The 21,283-nt window shown below is 40.5% G+C and overlaps 1 protein-coding gene across 1 annotated transcript in view; it reads left to right on the top strand.

Annotated features, from left to right (window-relative positions):
- Positions 1–21,283, top strand: part of DNAH11 (dynein axonemal heavy chain 11) — a 313,899-nt gene that overhangs the window by 219,524 nt on the left and 73,092 nt on the right. The window contains 3 exon segments of the mRNA XM_019928507.3: positions 925–1,026; positions 7,066–7,200; positions 13,842–14,012. Coding sequence (XP_019784066.2) covers positions 925–1,026; positions 7,066–7,200; positions 13,842–14,012 — 408 coding nt within the window.

Genomic DNA, 21,283 nt, shown 5'->3' with positions numbered 1-21,283 from the left:
ACAGTACATGGCCCTCCACTGGGAGGAACTGTCTCCTTTTTGTCTTGGAAGGTTGTGTGTTATACCCAAAGATGGAATTGCTGAGGAAATGCCAGTGTCATTCCCAGAATGATTTTCAGAAAATTGGATTATGTCCTTTACACGGGAGACCCACAGGAATAGGACCCTGTCAGTCTCTCCATCTCTTTAGTGGAAGCCTGTATCAGGCAAGACTGCAGGCAGATCACAGCTGATGGGCAGCCTCTCCCCATAATGACACACCTGACCGCTGTGCTGGCCTCACATCCTAGGTGAAAAGATGAGCCCAGAGCTAGACCGTGGCTGTGTTCTGTGTCATTTTGCTATGAAATAGGAAGTAAAATTTAATTTCCTTTCTCTCTCCCCAACAGGAGAATAATTGATCCACTCAAATGCTTAAACCACTCATTCAAATAACATTTAAGGTGGCCAGGAACTTAGAAAAGAAAGTGTGGTTAATACTGGGTGAGGACATCTCCCACATTCCTTTCTGGCTTCAGAGAATTTCTCTACACAGCTTTTCTGCCTTAAAGGCTAGACCTGATCCCACCTTCAGCTGTAGTTCCTATACACTACAATTTCTGATGATATGAGGATTATCTCCAAATTTTATGAAAAACTAATTTTAGTATCTTAATGGTATTTGACGTGTATAGCATTTTATGCAGGTGCTTGTAACTCTAATGTCCAGAATAAATGAATAAACAGTAGAAAGCTTAGAGGACTTGGTAGGCTGGGGGGATTTTTGTTCTGCCATTAGGTAGTACCATGGCTAAGAATAAACACCAAATTTCTAGGTCACATAGAGATTTTAATTGTAAAGCTTCCAGCAAACGTAAGACTGAATGATTACTTGTCTTTGCCATCTTTATTACCTCGTGAAATAACCCCCACGTGGCTTTTCAGGTCTACTGTGATGTGGAGCCCAGACGGCAAGCGTTAGCCCAAGCAAACTTAGAACTGGCTGCAGCTACTGAAAAACTAGAGGCTATCAGGAAAAAGCTGGCGGTAAGTGCAGACTCTAACGCTGAAGAAGTTCCCGAGACATGGAACCCCTCCCCGCCTTAGGATCCCACTTTCAGAGAGGACCACCTCGGAGACCTACCAAACAGGAAGGAATTTGACCTTTCATGGATGTATTCCTTTATATTCTCCTTCAGTACATATTCCGTATCTGCTGTATGCTGGACACTGAGCTGGAAAAGTGGGAACTTTGATGGTTTCTGCACTTAAGAAACTTTGCAAGCGTTAATTAACTATGTAGCGTTAATAAACTTTGCAAGCGTGAATTAACTATGTATTAATTAAGTAGAAAGAGTGTAGCCCACAGTGATTAGAAAGCAAGGATTCTGGAACCAAAGTGCCTGGGTTTATATCCAGGCTCCAGTATTTACTGTTTTGCCCTGCACGAGTTAGTTAACCTCTCTGAGCCTCTTTTTTCTCAACTGTGAAGGAGGTATTATAATAGCATCCACTTCTTAGGATCGTGAGGATAAAATGACAGTAGTTCATATTGAGAATTTAGTAATCAATATGAATTCATATTGAGAATTTAGTAATCAATATGAATTCATATTGAGAATTTAGTAATCAATATGAATTCATATTGAGAATTTAGTAATCAATATGAATTCATATTGGGAATTTAGTAATCAATATGAATTCATATTGAGAATTTAGTAATCAATATGAATTCATATTGAGAATTTAGTAATCAATATGAATTCATATTGAGAATTTAGTAATCAATATGAATTCATATTGAGAATTTCGCATGGTGCCTGGCATATAGTAAGTTCTTAGAAAACACTAACTACAAAGATTATCACCATGACTGTTTTTACAAATATATAACCAGTCATTGTAGTCCAGTGTTATAAGTATATATATGACTATATCTAGAGTGCAGTAGGAGTGCCAGAAAAGAGCCCAGAGAAATTAGAGAAAGTTTTATAATGAAGGTGTACTTGACAGGAGCTGTGAAAATTACTTGCAAGTCACCAGGATAACTAGGTCAGGAAAGGTATTCCTGGTAAAGAATGAAAAAAAGAGGGAAGAAGCAGTTGGTAGTCTTGAAGAGTCCTAGTAGGCCAGATGCCGAAGATGGGGGTTTGGGGGAAGGTTAGGAATAGCAGGAAGTAATGGTGAGCAAAAGCAAAAGGTGAGCAAAAGCCTTCTCTGCCTTTCGTGCTGCAGAATTTAAATTTCATCTGACCTGTGGTATTGGGCGTTGGAAAGATCTTAGTACGTTAATGACTCACTTTTCATCGACTGAATGGAAGCTGGAGGGAGGGGGTCTAGCTGCAGAAAGACAAACTAGAAGCACTGCAGTGGGTCCTGTTAGGGCCTCAGCTAAGGCAGGAGCAGCCGCAGTGGAGACGGCGAGATAGATTCAAGGCTGCTGACAGGATAGAGAGGGAGGGGGAGGCGTACAGAATAGAGATGATGAGTTAGAGGTGCCTGACAAGGTAGCATGCAGTAATGCAGTCAGAGCGATGAGGCTGTGTAACCCTGGCAACTTAGGGAAATCCTCAGAGCTTCAGTTTCTTAACTGTAACATAGTGATAATAACAGCTAACTCTCAAGGTGGGCATTTGTGATTTGGGGCTCCCCAGAATCCAGTCCTACCTACTTTGGGTGAGAACAGCCTGGTGTATCTCTGGGGAATTATCTTTCCTCATTGGATACACTCAGGTAGGACTTTGACCAAGGGTACCTTTTCCTGTCACGGCTGATGACTAGGTATGTAGTCCAAGTTTTGCCGATTTGATTCCCCGCCTGCCCCCCACCCCCGGCTCTAGAATTTGAATCATCAGCCAAAGAATAAAACTGAAAACAGAGTTCATGCATTGTAGAGACAGTGTCCAGTTGAAACGTTCCAAGAGTTGCTATTCCCCAGTCTCCCTGGAGCTCTGGGAGCCTATGTGTAGTTCTTTGCCTTTCGCTTCCTTGGAGGAGCTCCCCTATTTTGAGGAAGTTCCCTTCAGCCTAAATTAGCTGGAGGTGGTTTCTGTTGCTTCCCACCTATAAATTCTGGTGGATCGAGATGCTATTCAGTGTGCTGTACACAGTCGATGCTTCATAAATGTTCGTTCCCACTCTCTTTGTGTAGAAAACCCAAGTGAAGATGTTTGGGGTCAGAACTAGGGTTTGAAAGAGAAGCCTGGCTCAGCAACATAGATTTGGGAGTCGCTGGCGTGAAGATCATGTGTGTAGAGAGGTTGTCCAATGGGAGTGCGAAGAATAAGGAGCAGTGGGAGCTGAGGGCAGACCTGAAGGAGGATGCTCCCATCTTGGAGGAAATCCTGCCATGGGTCTCTGAGCAGGTGAACTCCGCCATCACTGCACCTGGGCTCTGGTGCTCACAGTGGCCACGCAGCCAAGCCCAGCTTCTTATAGAACAGGACTTGAACTTGGCCTGATTATGTCTGGGGCCACTACTGTCAACGACGACAGCTGATTTAGACAAATTTAGGAAAAACATATTAATTTTATTAAATTTAGCTTCATTCATTGGTCAAAGCTCTCACTGTTAACTTGACTAAGACCTTTAGAAAAATGTTGTCATCTATTATTAATGGCTTTGTGTAAATATTAGAAGCAAGTTAATGTTCATGGAAAAGTGATGAGAATGCTCATGTGTGATTCTAAAGTTAAGACTTTCTGTGGTTGTGGAACTAGTCATCTTTTGGACACAGCCTGCAATGAGCTGAAAAGAACTGCTCACCTCAGTTGATTTCAAAGACCAGCGGTAGAAGCAGAGGTTCTTATATTAATAAGCTGCAAAACTAAGTTTGCAGACACAGAGAAAAGAAGACAGAGTAACAATAGCAATGTCTTTATGTAGATTGGTCCCTTCCATCCCCCTTCCAAGAATGGATTTCCAGAGAGTAGTTATTAATGCAGCAGAATCTCTGGCTGCATTTCCCTCCAACATTCAGTTAGATGGTAGTAATGTGTCAGTGTTCATGTCCTGGTTGTTGTTTTTTGTTTTTTTTAATTTATTTATTTACTTATGGCTGTGTTGGGTCTTCGTTTCTGTGCGAGGGCTTTCTCTAGTTGTGGCAAGCGGGGGCCACTCTTCATCGCGGTGCACGGGCCTCTCACTATTGTGGCCTCTCTTGTTGTAGAGCACGGGCTCCAGACGCGCAGGCTCAGTAGTTGTGGCTTATGGGCCCAGTTGCTCCGCGGCACGTGGGATCTTCCCAGACCAGGGCTCATACCCGTGTCCCCTGCACTGGCAGGCAGATTCTCAACCACTGCGCCACCAGGGAAGCCCCCATGTCCTGGTTTTGATGGTTGTATTGTGGTTGTATAGGAGAATGCCCTTTTTAGGAAATACACTACACCCTGAAGTAAAAAAAAAAAAAAAAAAATCTCTATGAAGACTGGTCATGCCAAAGTCAACGACAAACTCTGCATAGAGTCTTTCTGTTGGTACACAGTCAAATCAAGGTTTGAGCCCAGGTGAAATGATGTTTTTTGCTAGCTTTGCTTTCATCTCCTTCAGCCTCTCTTTTTTCCTCCCTCATGGGCTTTCCCTCCTTCTTGTCTTATGCCTCCTGTTGCCATCTCACCTAGAAAAGCAGGGCTGTGTCTCTCAGCACTTATGCTGTGATGGAAATGCATTTGTTAACCAGTATTAGTCTCTTTGTTTTTGTTCTTTCAAGTCTTTATCTCTAGTTTCAGACTAAAAGATGGCCTCATATTGAAGGTTGAGTAGAAAAAAACAAACTGCTGAGCTGGAGGGGAAAAAAGGCCATCTTGTCTTTCAAACATACAGGGCCTACGAATGGCCATGAAAAAGTCCAAATTCGGTCTCTTTAGGGTAGTGTTTCTTAAAGTGTGTTCTCTCGACCAGTAGCAGCATCAGTGTTGCCTGGGAACTTGTTAGATATACAGACTCTCAGACCCACCTCAGACACACTGAATGAGGAACTCAGGCAGGGAGGCCAGGAGTCTGGGTTTGATCAAACCCTCCAGGTGGTTCTGATGCACATTTAAGTTGGAGAACACTGGTTTTTAGGGTGTCTGGTGGGCTGAGGTGTTCGGGCTAAGCCCCTTCTTCCTCACTCCATTTACTTCTAGAACCTGAAATGCCAGGGCCTGTCAGGAGCTGTGAAGGGACCAAGATTTTACCCTACTCACAGGCTGCCAGGTTACCTGCCACAGTTTCATAGATGCCGGCAGAAGACGTGAGACACGGGATGCGTGGGTCAGAGAGCAGAGGACTTTGTTACCCATAGCACGGCAAGCAGCATGAGCCTCGTGCGTGCCTCAGCTCCCTTGTCAGCCGTTTCCCGTGGGAGTGACGCACAGTGGACCAGCTGAGGCTGTTCACAGTGGCTTTGTGTCACAGCTGAGAAATCCCAAGCTTAGAAAATGCCCCATATAAAGAAGGCAGCGAGTAAAGCTGCCCAACCTTTGCCCCACAGGGAAACATCTCTTTAGTGTTCTGGTCAGGAAGCAAATCTGTCCTCTGCCCCTGAAAGAAACACTGTCTCCATTTCCTAAGCCTATTTGCTGTGCAACCATCTTGCAGAAGATAGTCCAGAACAAGAGCTGTCAATGCCTCTTCACAAGAGGCAGAGAAACAAGTGCGAGAGCCTGTGGTCTCCCAAGACGCAGCTCCCCTTCCCAACTTTACGAAAGGAACCAGTATAAGAGTTTGTACCTTAGTTCTATGTATATTTAGGTCAACCCTATGAATTGGGTAACATTATTGTTTCCATTTTTTAGATGATGAAAGTGAGGCATGGAGCGCTTAAGTAGACAGCCCACCTTGAGGCTGCTTAGCTGATAGCAGAGTCCAAATACGAACTTGGGTGTCTGATACCAGAGTTTACATGAGCTTCTGTGTTTTATAAAACCACAAGTACTTTCAATCACCTAAAATATACCTCCAGGTATTATTCATTTTTACCTGACTTCTAACCGTTAATGTGTAATATCTCCTCCCATTTCTCATAAATTTGACCTATTTCGGCTGTAAACCTTAAATATGATGCACAATTTTTTCTTTTTTAATTAATGATATAAATTAAATAATAATGTAATAATTGGGTCATTGACAAATAGCGGCAGTCTCTAAATTATAAATATGGTACGTACTACAAGTTTACTTATTAAAGTCTCTTGGAACTTTGCATGTATTTACAAAAACAATGTTATAAATCTTACTTAGGGTTGTTAGAACTTGCAGGTAGCAAGATGATATAGTAAGGAGTCTCCTAAGTACTTGATATCTTAGTCAAGGCTTTTTTGGCTATACATAATAGAAACCCACATAGCAAACCTTCAGCCAAAAAGGAGACCAGGATGACTCATGGAACTCTGAGGTAAAAAAGTGTATGACTGGGTCTCAGGAGGCATGAGATCCAGGAAATGGGAAGCTGCCGGGAACGTGTTTAGGGCTGTGTGACTTCTCACTGTGCTATCTTTTCATTCTTTCTTGTTCTCAGGAATGGTTTCCCCTGCTTTCCCATGGCCCTGGTGGAAGATGGTCACTCTCTAAATGAAGCCCTCCAAAACGTACACATCTTCCTGGGTCTTACGATGCTAAAGACAGTGACATACCTCTGAGTTTCAGTCCCAAGTTTCCAGAAGAGAAAATCTGGTTGGCCAAGCCAGGTCAGGTTGCTGAGGTCTAAAGGGGCTCTTTGTCGCCTGAGTTATAGACCACTGAGAAGTGGAAAGAGAGTCAGTAGGTGGAGACCCAGAAGATGCCCGTCATCCCTAACGAAGACGGAGGGTGAGGTGTAGGCACAAGAGAGGGGACAGGGCACGCAGGGTGTGCTTGAGTCAGCAGGGCACATCCACTCACCCTGGTCGCTGTCTACACTCTGCCCAGTGCAGGAGGAAGGCGAGAAAACTGCCTGGTAGCCCTGATACATTTCTTCCCTAATGTGTGTGCTCTCAGGGGCAAAGGTCAAAGGAGGGAAAGAGGCTCATTTCATTTACTTTCAGGTCGTAGGTGTTTCAAGACGATTGTAATGTTTGCACTTTATCTACAAATAGCTCACGAGTTAATCTTGACTCTTGTTGTAGGATTTGGATCGAAATCTGAGCAGACTCACAGCTTCATTTGAAAAAGCAATAGCCGAGAAAGTCCGGTGTCAAGAAGAGGTGAACCAAACCAACAAAACTATCGAACTGGCTAACAGACTTGTCAAGGAACTTGAGGCAAGTTATCCTTTTCTTCCAAAATTCTAACTGAAATATTCAGAATCAGCTTTGGGGGATTTTATCTTTATTTGTGGTCAATAAGGACTAACTAAACATGGAATCAACAACAAAGGGGAATAATCATCATTCACACAGTAGTTCTAGCTTACCGAAAGGAATAAGTGATGGATTCTGTGTGTTTTTCAGTGTATAGCCATGGACTCAGTGGTTTTCCTAAGATCTGTTATAAACTCAGGGCAGCTGTTAGATAACAGAGGTCTGAATCTTTTAGTACACATTTGCAATTGAGTTCTACCAATAAGACATTACCTCAAGCTAAGCCTGCTTGGTCTATTGGTTTTCTTTGACATCTTTTTACAGGTGACTGCTACACTAATATTAATAGTTATTCCATTAAATAAAGATTTTTAAAATCTCATTAACTTTCTCCACTTTGAACATGAGTGGTGGAAAAACATATGGTCCTTGACATCAGTAAGTCACAGATCTTTTTGCTCTCCCATGTCTAATATATTCAGACAGTGGAATAGTATTTGACCATAAAAAGGATTGAATTACTGATACATGCTGCAATGTGGACTAACCTTGAAATATCATGCTCAGTAAAAGAAGGCAAACACAAAAGGCCACATGTTTTATGATTCCATGTATAGTAAATGGCCAGAATAGGTAAATCTATAGAGACAGAAAGTAGATTGGTGGTTGCCAGGGGTTGGACAAGGGAGCAGGAGTTTGGGAGTGACTGCTAATGGGAATAGAGTTTCTCTATTGTGTGAGGGAAACACTCTAAAATTACTAGGGATGATGGCACGGATCTGTGAATATATTAAAAACCACGCAGTTGAATACTTGAAAGGATGAATTTCATGATATGTGACTTAAATCTCAATAAAACTGTTATTTTTCATTTAAGTGCTACCTAAAAATATGGAACTGCACTATTAGAAATGCATTTACTAGTATTTTGTTGAGGATCTATGTTCATCAGTGATATTGGCCTGTAGTTTTCTTTCTTTGTGACATCTTTCTCTGGTTTTGGTATCAGGGTGATGGTGGCCTCATAGAATGAGTTGGGGAGTGTTCCTCGCTCTGCTATATTTTGGAAGAGTTTGAGAAGGATAGGTGTTAGCTCTTCTCTAAATGTTTGATAGAAGTCGCCTGTGAAGCCATCTGGTCCTGGACTTTTGTTTATTGGAAGATTTTTAATCACAGTCTCAATTTCAGTGCTTGTGATTGGTCTGTTTATATTTTCTTTTTCTTCCTGGTTCAGTCTTGGAAGGTTGTGCTTTTCTAAGAATTTGTCCATTTCTTCCAGGTTGTCCATTTTATTGGCATAGAGTTGCTTGTAGTAATCTCTCCTGATCCTTTGTACTTCTGCAGTGTCAGTTGTTACTTCTCCTTTTTCATTTCTAATTCTATTGATTGCAGTCTTCTCCCTTTTTTTCTTGATGAGTCTGGCTAATGGTTTAACAATTTTGTTTATCTTCTCAAAGAACCAGCTTTTAGTTTTATTGATCTTTGCTATCGTTTCCTTCATTTCTTTTTCATTTATTTCTGATCTGATCTTCATGATTTCTTTCCTCCTGCTAACTTTGGGAGATTTTTTGTTCTTCTTTCTCTAATTGCTTTAGGTGTAAGGTTAGGTTGTTTATTTGAGGTGTTTCTTGTCGCTTGAGGTAGGATTGTATCGCTATAAACTACCGTCTTAGAATGGCTTTAGCTGCATCCCATAGGTTTTGGGTCATCATGTTTTCATTGTCATTTGTTTCTAGGTAGTTTTTGATTTCCTCTTTGATTTCTTCAGTGATCTCTTGGTTATTTAATAGCGTATTGTTTAGCATCCACGTGTTTGTATTTTTTACAGATTTTTTTTCCTGTAATTGATATCTAGTCTCATAGCATTGTGGTCAGAAAAGATACTTGATACGATTTCAATTTTCTTAAATTTACCAGGGCTTGATTTGTGACCTGAGATATGATCTATCCTGGAGAATGTTCCATGAGCACTTGAGAAGAAAGTGTATTCTGTTGTTTTTGGATGGAATGTCCTATAAATATCAATTAAGTCCATCTTGTTTAATGTATCATTTAAAGCTTGTGTTTCCTTATTGATTTTCACTTTGGATGATCTGTCCATCAGTGAAAGTGGGGTGTTAAAAGTCCCCTACTATGATTGTGTTACTGTCAATTTCCCCTTTTATGCTGGAGAGGGTGTGGAGAAAAAGGAACCCTCTTGCACTGTTGGTGGGAATGTAAATTCATACAGCCACTATGGAGAACAGTATGGAGGTTCCTTAAAAAAATAAAAATAGAACTACCATACGACCCAGCAATCCCACTACTGGGCATATACCCTGAGAAAACCATAATTCAGAAAGAGACATGTACCACAATGTTCATTGCAGCTCTATTTACAATAGCCAGGACATGGAAGCAACCTAAGTGTCCAGTGACAGATGACTGGATAAAGAAGATGTGGCACATATATATAATGGAATATTACTCAGCCATAAAAGGAAATGAAATTGAGTTATTTATAGTGAGGTGAATGGACCTAGAGTCTGTCATACAGAATGAAGTAAGTCAGAAAGAGAAAAAGAAATACTGTATGCTAACACATATATATGGAATCTAAGGGAAAAAACCAATTAATGGTTCTGAAGAACCTAGAGGCAGGACAGGAATAAAGACGCAGTCGTAGAGAATCGACTTGAGGACGCGGGGAGTGGGAAGGGTAAGCTGGGACGAAGTGAGAGAGTGGAATGTATATATATGCACTACCAAATGTAAAAGAGATAGCTAGTGGGAAGTAGCCACATAGCACAGGGAGATCAGCTCCGTGCTTTGTGACCACCTAGAGGGGTGGAATAGGGAGGGTGGGAGGGAGATGCAAGAGGGAGGGGATATGGGGGTATATGTATACATATAGCTGATTCACTTTGTTATACAGCAGAAACTAACACAACATTGTAAAGCAGTTATATTCCAATAAACATGGTAAAAAAATAAAATAAAAATTAAAAAAAAAGAAATGCATTTGGCTGAAGGTGATAGAAAAGTTGATTTACAGTGGCTTAAACAAATGGGAGTTTTTCACATATTAAAAAATTCCAGAGGTAGACCATTATCAGTGTTGATTCAGGTAATTAGTGACCAGACCCCTAACCTCTGTACAGCCTTCTGCTGCTCCATACTTAGCACGTGTCCATTCACCCTCACGCGTGTTGCAGCCTGGTCACGATGGATGCTGCACCTTTAGATTCAGGCAAGAGAGAAGAATCTGTAGCAGCTGGATTCTTCTCCTTTCATAACAAAAACGGAAGTTTTCCTGGCAACCCCTTAAGCAAACTTAACTAAAGCGCTTAACTTTCTTTAGCCAGAACTAGAGTGACCACACCTAGCTGCAAAGAAGGCAGGGAAACTGAGAAATGGGCTGATCATGATCAGCTTAGCCAGTCACAGTTCATCCCAGGGGGCTGGACACATTAACCCTCATTTCAGAACCAGAGTTCTCTTACAAAGAAAGAAGGGAGAAATGTAAGGTACAATGGGTGGGGCTGGGTGATAGTCCTATTTCTTATAAATAGAGTAGACTTTTAAAAATCTAATTTAGGGCTTCCCTGGTGGCGCAGTGGTTGGGAGTCCACCTGCCGACGCAGGGGACGCGGGTTCGTGCCCCGGTCTGGGAAGATCCCACATGCGCGGAGCGGCTGGGCCCGTGAGCCATGGCCACTGAGCCTGCGCGTCCGGAGCCTGTGCTGAGCAACGGGAGAGGCCACAGCAGTGAGAGGTCCGCGTACTGCAAAAAAAAAAAAAAAAAAAAAAAAATTAAGTCCATTCATGTTACCACTCTCTCAGAATTCCCAGGTAACTAATTGTCTCACTCAAAGTACAGTCCAAAGGTTTTACGTGGCCTACAGGGCCCTCCGTGCTCTGGCTCCTGGACACCTCTGTCCTTGCTTCTGCCACCTTCCCTCTGGCTCCATCTTCACTCTTCCTCACCCTGCAAGTCACTCTTCTACCTCATAATCTTTGCCTTTTTCCTCCATGTGGCTCCCGCACTTCTTTCAGATGTCTGCTAAAAGTTCTCCTTATCACACGGTTTTCCCTGACCTCCCTACGTTAAACAGCATTCACCTTGCCCCCCGCATACACACACACACACACACACACACACACAGCCACACACACAAACCTGTAGCTCTTTCCACTTCCTCTGCTTTATTATTTTTTGATAGCATTTACGATCACATGGCCCACGCTTGTATATGTGCATATATGAACACATATACTTTTTTGTGGTCTTTTTCCCCTAACTAAAATATAAGCTCTCAAGAGCAGGAACGTCATTTGTTTTCTGCACTGCTTGATCCCAAGCATATAGAATGGTCCCTGGCACATCGCAGGTTCCAATATGTATTTGTTGAATGAATGAATAGGTGAGTTTTGGGAGCCTCCTGTGTTGAAAAAACATTCTGGAGCCCTTTGAAGACTCATTTTTCTTAGACCAGTTGAGAAATTCCACAGCTTCTAGTGGAGTTTATACCCACTTCCATTCAAAGTGATAAGATCTAGGCAGTTTGAAGTGTTTCCAGTTTATGAGGTACCTGAGGAAAAGAAAAAGTGCCGTTGAATTAGACTTACTTGAAGTAGAGAATGTCTGAAAGTTTTATCAAGGTAAAAACAGGCTTTACCTTGTATCTCTAGCACATAACAATGTCTTCCAAAGGCTTTATTTATTCATGGTGATTTAGAAAAGGAGAGGAAAAAATGGTTGAATAATGTTAACTAACAAAAAAAATACATATATGTGTGTGTGTATATAATATATATATTTTAAAGGATTAATTGAAAATGTCAGACCTCTTCCTTTGAGGATAAATTCTTTCTGACTAGAACAGGAGACAGTTAACCTCTGAAAAACACCAAGACTGATGATTTTGTCTATATAGCATTGACCTGGAAGCTATAGTCTCAACCATTCAGACTAATAAATCAGGCAATTTATATTTAATCATTAAGTAGCTCTGGAGCTGAACAGCTGTTCAAAATTAGAAATGGGTCACCCCAGCCAGGATGACATTACAGGCAATCTATAATGCATTAGAATAAAATTATAGTGATTTTTAACTGTCTAGAAATTTATTACAGGACATGTTCCAACTCTTAAACCCTTGTTAGCCAGTGTCAGTAATGATTTATGTTGCGTGGGTGGTATAGTGAAATTATTGACGATTTCAATCGCCGGTAAGTCTATGTTTAGTAAATCTTCAAATTTCAAAGCTGTTTTGGAGAATGAGGTGGGTGCCCTTTATTGTTTATCATCTACTAACCAAAGACAACAAAAGTGGAGGAAAAGCAAATGAGAGATTCTTCTTCAAAATTAATGGATATATTATCTGTAGCTGAAGAAGGAAAGTAATAAATTCTATAAAGAGGGCAAGGGAGTTGAAGTTCTCTAGTGTGTAATTATAGAGCTAACTTGGGGTGATCTTTATCGAGCAAAGCAGATTATCTTAAAATAGCTTTCATAACCATTGTCACCTGCTAGTTTCATTACCTCAGTGTTAGGGGTATTGTGATGGCTTGCAGAGAACTGGCGTTGCACTCTGCTCTGACATACATTGTTTTTGCTTTCTGTGGTCTGTCTCTCCTCTTTGATGCGTAAAGCTAAATTCCACAGGGTTCTTCATTGCTTGTACTCTCAATTTGCTGGGTGTTTTTTTCAGTTCCTATTAATTTACATGTTCTTAGAATGTGGTATTAAATTTTAGCATGCATTGAAACCAAATGAATTGGTGAAGTATTCTGCAGTTCAGTCAATCCATAGATATTTATTGCAGTTTTAGTCAAATCCAATATTAAGGGCTCCACATACTCAACCCGGAAATCAGAGTTTAAATGGCTCGCCAACTAGATATAAGGATTTGAACAGCATTCTCCGAGCATACTGTCTTCAGAGCTAGTGAAGTCCTCCTGGTTTCCATCTTTTTTACATGGGCTATAAGTTCTTTCACTGATTGAGTGATTATGCTATAAAAATAACCTGAGTTTAGTAACTACCAGCACTATTCTTTAATTTACAGAATCCTTGTTAGGTGGCTCTTTAAACTTTATGTTTTAATTAATTGACATAACTGGTGTTTGTCATTTTCCTTTTTTTGTAATCAGCCCATGGCCCAAACGTTTAAGATCATGTTTGCTTAGGGTGGTGTAGTAACATTGCTGAAAATCAGGAATGATGGAGAGCATCCAAGCTGCCATTAAAAATCCTAACATCACTCAGTCTTGGCCACAGCTCTTGGTCCTCTACTCCTAGAGGGAGAGGAGAGTGACTGTCAGCCTTTTAAGAAGGACCTCAGTCATAATTAGAGTTCGGGCATCCAACAAAAAGGAGATGTTAAAGATCTAATGTCATGTTGCCATAAACTCCACTGAAGATACTGTGAGAGCACCTTCATAATGATGGGTCACATGTATGAACGATTATCATGGTCATGCCATCCAGTCATGTTCTGTTCCTTCTCAAGGCTGTGCAGAGTGACCTAGACGTAAACTGGGGAATAAGGTAATTACGTTAAACGTTTCTTGAGTTGCTGCTCACCCTGCAGTTACATCGGAGTAATCTTATCTTTCAGTCAGAGAAGATTCGCTGGGGTCAGTCTGTTCAGTCCTTCGAAGCTCAGGAGAAGACGCTCTGTGGAGATGTTCTCCTTATGGCGGCATATGTGTCTTACGTTGGATCCTTTACACAGCAGTATCGCCAGGAACTGGTAGACTGCAAGTGGGTTCCCTTTCTTCGACAGAAGGTAAGATCAGTTCCTAACCTTAGCCACATTTAGAAGCATCATACAGAAATTTCAGTAGTAAAAACAGTATATGTACCAGGCTTTTTTGTATCTCTGTAATCTCAACTGACTTGAAATTCTAGTATTGAAGGAGATGTTTCTTGTGTGTTGCAGTTTTTCTTATTTTAATGATGGTTTCAACCAGGAGATGGAAAATAGAAAAATTATTTGTATGAACCATAGAGATGTAGTTGGAAAACTGCTTTTAACAAAACTGTTAACTGAAATCAAAGTTGGATTATCATGTTAGCATATAGCATGAATCTTTTTGTTTTGCTAATAATACTACAGGCTATTTGTTGAAAATCTTTTTCATGACTACTTTCAGATGAAAAGTGTAGCACTTGTATATAAGTATAAAAATAGCTTATCCTCAATTTGAAAATTCAAACCCATAAGCAAAATGAAATCATAGATGAGGGAGATTTCAAGTCGTCTAGTTTAAGATCATCCTGTACAAAGGAGAAAACTGAGACACGGAAGTTTAAATGACTTGATAAGGTCATAAATGATAGGAAACCAGGCCACTGTTTTCTAAGCTGTACTGTGTTATCTCACTTGATTAAAGTAGGTTCTTCACTTACATATCTAGCCCTTAAGAAATCCTAAATCTCTCTGTGTACTTGTGTTCTACGTTGGTAATTATGCCTCAATTTTCACAATAGTTGTTTTCATGACATAAATACATGCCAATGGAATTTCTGCAAATTAAAATTAAATATTGAATATTTTGGAGAAAGCTTGTTATTAAAGGCATCCCATAATTACTAATTGTAAAAGAAAAATCCTTTTGTAACTAAATCATTTAATATATCTGTAGTATCAAGCCATATTTTTATATGGAAGATTTTTAAAAAGAGGTTATCTGTATTACCCCCTGAATGTTCAGAGTTTTCTTTAAGTATTTCTGCCATAAAATATGCCTTTTATATAAGAGGATAAAGCGTTCTGGTAATTTTGTCCACCTCCTACTGCATTGTGACTTCCAGAAGGTGTCAGCTGTCTAATTCTTCTCTCTTTTTCATCAGTCTCATCTTCTCCAAACTTTAATCCTCTACATGGGTGTCTTGGTCTGGGTTGCCCTATGACTACTTCACATTGATGACTGTCCTCTTTCGTGGTCCTCTCTGCATTCTCCACCATCGATAAAGTTTTCTCATTCTTTCCACAATTATAGGGAAATTCATTTCCTGATGTGCAAACTATTGAACGTCACATTGTCTTCTTATTGTTACAATTACTCTTCACTTTGGATCATGTAATAGTATTAACGGCCTGAACTTAGGCTATCAGTCATTTTGCATTTTTTAAATTGAAAACTTGCCTTCTCAAATTTAAGTTTTAAAATTGAGTATTGGGCTTCCCTGGTGGTGCAGTGGTTGAGAGTCCGCCTGCCGATGCAGGGGGCACGGGTTCGTGCCCCGGTCTGGGAAGGTCCCACATGCTGCGATGCGGCTGGGCCCGTGAGCCATGGCCACTGAGCCTGCACATCCGGAGCCTGTGCTCCACAACGGGAGAGGCCACAGCAGTGAGAGGCCCGCGTACCGCAAAAAAAAAAAAAAAAAAAAAAAAAAAAAATTGAGTCTTAATTGCTGGTATTGCATTCTTTAGTGTATGTGTTTCTGGGAAGTTTCCCACCAATCAATTTATATGTTCCCATTGACTTAAAATTCCAAATGTGGAGTTCCATGAAGATAACATTTTGTTTTGAAGAATAAAATAAAATTAATTGACTTATCCAAACCGTCTAAACATTCTAAACATATAGCCAAAGCAAAAATTATAATTTTCTGATGCTCTATGCTAAACAAACATTCATTTTGACTATGGGCCTGTGTTTCACTGTGGGCCCACAGTTCTCAAGACCCCCATGTCTGTTTTCAGTCATCCCAGTGCTCTCCCCTTTCCTCTTGAGCATGTAGGCATCATGCTGAATGAGAAACAGACCTTCCAATGTGACCAGCTTACTCACACTCATCTCTGGGCAGAGCTATGCTAAAGGAAGAAAGATTCCAAATTGTATAAATGACATCCTTTTGGAAGAGACTTTTCTGTCTCCAGGACCCCTGGCAGAAAGTGCTACATAAAACCTAAAAAATGTCTGTCCTATGGAATGAAGGTTTCCAGTTTCTGAGCTACTTACCTTCTACTCCTTCTAGATTCAGTCACAGCAAAGTGGAAAGACAGTCACATCTTTATGAACATGTGCCAGGGTCCAAGAGGAGCTGCCATTACTTATTCATGTTAATTTTTTGATGAATTTTCCTTCAGCAGTGTTCCCTTATCCTGCCCTCCCAAGAAGCAACTCCTCTCACTGCTCCACAGTATAGAGGGTATTTTCTTACCCTATTGCCCTCCTGACTATCTCTGGCTTGTCTGTTTGACTTGGGTGTCCTGAGGATTACAACAGTTTGTAAATTAACCAGTCAACAAGTGACTATGATTTATGTCATTTTAAAAATCTCTAAACTAAGCATGTCATTTATTAACGACCTGTTGACATATTTAAGGTAACCTTGGAGAGAAAACTCTTATAAAGTAAGACAGCAATCCTTAATGTGTTCCTAGAAATGAAGACTTTATATTCTAAATGCGTCAAAACTCAAAAATCGAATGAACAAATTGAACTCAGTTCAAGTCAGAATTTCAAGGGGAATTATATTTTAACTTGACCCAGTGATTCTAAAGTTTGCTGGAAGAATATATTTTTAACAACACCAACATAATTTTGGAATAGAACGGGAAGAGGGCACTTATCCTTCAAGATATTAAAATATATTCTAAAGCTAAAATAATTACAGCAAAGTGGTTCTTCAAGGGAAGTAGAAAACGAGAATAGAATAGAGTTCAGAAGCATTTAAGGATGTAGAGAGATATTTGATATATTTAATGTATGGTAATGTATAAACTCCCACAACTGCGTCTGTCACCTCCCAGCATTTCTACTCCTATACTGTCTTCCCTTCTGATGCTGTAAGATGGTACTTCTATTTAAGGCCAGCCGTTTGGGTTGTATTCTACTTTCCATCCCCTTTCCCTTCCTTGAGGACAATTCTAGACAGCTTTTCCCCTCTTTGTCATCAGAAATTTTTCTGTCTCAACTAATTCATTACTAGATCGTTCCCCCCAGCATTCAAACTTACAGTTATATCAGTTATTCCTCGCATTAAAAAGAATATACCAGTGAATTTCTCTTTGATGCCCCCTGCCCCTCCAGCTACTCCTTCATTTCTCTGCTCTCATTTACAGTCATCACTTCAGAAGAGGAATGTACATTCACTGTCTGTAAATCCTCCCTCCATATTTCTCAGTCACTCCAGAGAGGCTTTTGTCCCCGCTGCTCCACCAAAATGCCTCTTGTCAGATTTTGCTACCACGTTGCTAAGTTGAGTCGTTTGTTCGCCATTCTCATGTACTTAACTGAATTTGCTGCACTTGAGCAATCCATCCTCCCATAAATACTTGCTTCACTTGATTCTAAGGAATCACCCTCCCCCATCTTCCTTATACCTCACTGGTCAATTTTTCTCAGACTTCTTTTTTGATTTTTTTCTTCCTCTTCTCCCCAATCTCTTAATGTTGAAATGACCCAAACTCAGTCTTTGAACTGCTTTTTACTAGGTTCATGGCTTTATTTATGTATTTTTTTTAAATTGAAGAATAGTTGATTTACAATATCGTGGTAATTTCAGGTGTACAGCACAGCAATTCATATATATATATATTCCTTTTTAGATTCTTTTCCCTTTTATTACAAAATATCAAGTATAGTTCCCTGTGCTAAGGTTCATGGCTTTAAATGCCACCTGGATACCACTAACTCCTGCAGCCCAGACAGTGGCATCTTCACTTCTGTGTCTGAAAGATGTTTCAAATATAGAACGTCCAAGCTGAAATCCTTATCTTCCCCCTAAAACTTCTTCTACCTACGTATTCCTGATTTGTTTAATGGTAGGCCCATCCTTTTGTTAGCTCAGGCTTGAAAACCCTGGAGTCATTTTGTTGTCACTCTTTTTCTGACACCTACATCCAGTCCATCTAGGAAATTCTGTAGGCCGCACCTTTAAAATATATTCAGAATCTGACCACTTTTCACCACCTTCACCACTTCCATCCTGGGCCAAGTCATTATCTTCCTCTTCAGTTAGTGTGAAAACCTCCTAACTGGTTTCCCTGCTTCTACATTCGTGGCTTCTCTCCAAAATCGTAGCTCAACATATCAGCCAGTGTGACCCTGTAAAAATGCAAGTCAGATTAAGTGAATTTTCTTCTAAAATCCCTCTAATGACTCCCCATCGCACTCAGAGCAAAAGCTAGAAACCCTCCAGAGGCTTATAAAACCCTATGTGATTTGGCCCTGTTCTCTCTCTTTGTCTTATTACCTGTTATGCCTTTCCTCACTACTCTGCTCTAATCACACCGGCCACCTTCCTTGAATATGCCAGATACGCTGCAGCCTCAGGACCTTTGCACTAGCCGTTTCTTCTGTCTTGAAGTACCTTCCCTGAGGACATACATTGTCCCACTCCCTTCCATCAATCAGGTCTTTGTTCAAACAACAGCTTCATATCCCTAGATGCGACTACAACCTTCATCCCTCAGCATGCCTCATTCTGCTCCATATATTTCACCATAACATTCATTACCTTCTAATACGTTATCTCATTTATAAAATTGTTATGGTTCATATCTTTTCCCTCCCCCAGAGAAGATGTAAGATCCATGGAAGCAAGTATTTTGCATGGTTTGTTCACTGTTCCATCCTAGAATGGTGCCTGGAGCATTGTGGATGTTCAGTATTCCTTTTCATTGAGATATAATTTGTATACCATACAATTCACCCATTTAAAGTATACAATTCAGTAGTGTTTGGTGTATTCATAGAGCTGTGCAACTGTCGTCACAGTCAATTCTAGAGCATTTTCATCACTCCGAATAGAAACCCTACACCCATTAGCTATCACCCCCAGTCACCCCATTCTTACTGGGCTTATACAACCACTAATCTATTTTATGTCTCTAAAGATTTCCCTGTTTGGAACATTTCATATGAATGAACTCATAAAATATGTGGTATTTTATGCCTGACTTCTTTCATTAGCACATTTTTAAGGTTCATTCACGATGTAGCCTGTGTCAGTATTTCACTCCTTTTTATGACTGAATAATATTCCTTAGATGGATATACCACATTACATCTATCCATTCATCAGTTGATGGGCATTTTTGTTGTTTCTACTTTTTGATTATTATGAATAATGTGGCTATGAAAATTTGAATTACTCATGTACAAATTTTTTGTGTGGACATGTTTCATTTCTCTTTGGTACATACCTAGGAGTGACATTTTATAAGCCATATGGTAACTCTATGTTTAATCTTTTGAGGAACTACCAGACTACCAATACATATTTTTAAATAAATGTGTGCTTAAATGTACATTGTGTATCAGTGGGGGAAGTAATGGATTATTCAATAAATGGTGATGGAACAACTGACCAACCATTTGGGCAGAAATACAGCTAGGGCTGTCCTTCACGGCTTCATGTTAAATAAAAAGAGTTCCAAGTGATTTAAGTGTCAGAATGTGAAATAACTTAGAAACTGTAGATGAACTGATGTATAATTATAAAATGGACAATACAGATGAACATTACAGAATTAGGGAGGGGCCATATTATAACCCCATATAATAAACTAAGAAAAGAAGTTTGACCTTAATCCGAGGCATGGGGAGTCATTGAAGGATTTTAAGCAGGTGTATGACATGATCAGATTATTCATTTGAAAGCTCACAGTGGCCACAGAGGGAACAGGACTTGGAGGGGGAAGAGACTATTGTTATCTGTTAGAATGACAGTCCAGAAGACAATAAACTGAACAAAGTGATGAGAGTAGACGTGGCAAGCCGGGGAGTGATTCCAGAGGGGGCAAGGAAGAAGAGTTGATGAAACAATGCAGTGGATTGATGGGGAGAAAGTAAATATATGAAGGTGCTATTCCCTCAGATTAAAATTAGTTTGAGAGGACTTCCCTGGTGGTGCAGTGGTTAAGAATCCGCCTGCCAATGCAGGGGACACGGGTTTGAGCCCTGGTCCGGGAAGATCCCACATGCTGCAGAGCAACTAAGCCTGTGAACCACAACTACTGAGCCTGCGCTCTAGAGCCCGCGAGCCACAACTACTGAGCCCGAGTGCCACAGCTACTGAAGCCCATGTGCCTTGAGCCCATGTGCTCCTCAAGAAGAGAAGCCACCACAATGAGAAGCCCGTGCACCGCCACGAAGAGTATCCCCCGCTCGCCGCAACTAGAGAAAGCCCTCGTGCAGCAACGAAGACCCAACACAGCCAAAAATAAATAAATAAAATAAAATTTTTTAAAAATTTTAAAAAAAGTATTTCAAAGGAATTTGGGGGCTTTAGAAAGTGGTGACATTACATTATTAAAAACATGTATGTAAGCACATTTAAATAAGGTTAAAATATGGATAAGGCTTAAAAAAATAAAATACAGTACAATTTGAGAGAAAAGACAAAGAGTTTGGTTTTAGAAACATTGTGGTGTCTTTGAAACATTCAAGTGTCAATAACCAGTAGAGAGCTGGACAAGAGTGTTATTGGATGGGAGTCATATCTGGGAGTCATTGATACAAGGTAGTTCTTGGAACTATAGGTGTGGTGAGATCTTCTAGGGAAGAGGTTTAGAGCAAAGGGAGCTGAGTCAGTGCTGACATGTAAACAGGAAGTCGAGGAAGTTGAAGAAGGCGCAGTCAGAGACTGGAGAAGCCCCAGGCAAGAATGCTGCCATAGGAGATAAAGAGTAGAAACATGGGGATGATCAGTGATGCCAAAGCCATAGAGACAAGTGAGAAAAGATCTAAGAACTAAAAGTGTCATCAGACTTGGTAATGTGAAGGTCTTTTGTGACCACGAAGGTGTAACAAGCCAGAAGCCTGAGTTATTCAGGAAGTGAGGAAAGGAGGCAGAAAAAGCAGATTGTTCTTGTAGGAATTTGCCTGTGAAGAGAAGGAGATGAACAGAAGTGCCTAGTTAGAGACATGAAGTAAGTGAAGGGTTTGTTTTTTCAGTATGAATGAGACTAGAGCACGTTTCTATGCTTCCACAGAAGGAATGGAAAAGGAATTGCTGATGATAAAAGGGGGAAGAGGCCTGATCCATCAGAAATTGGGAAGAAGGGATCAGAATAGAGGAAAATGGAATGGCCCTCAGGTA

This window comes from Tursiops truncatus, chromosome 9 (assembly GCF_011762595.2).
Source record: "Tursiops truncatus isolate mTurTru1 chromosome 9, mTurTru1.mat.Y, whole genome shotgun sequence".
NCBI lineage: Eukaryota > Metazoa > Chordata > Mammalia > Artiodactyla > Delphinidae > Tursiops > Tursiops truncatus.
This window is presented reverse-complemented; position numbering and strand designations above follow the sequence as displayed.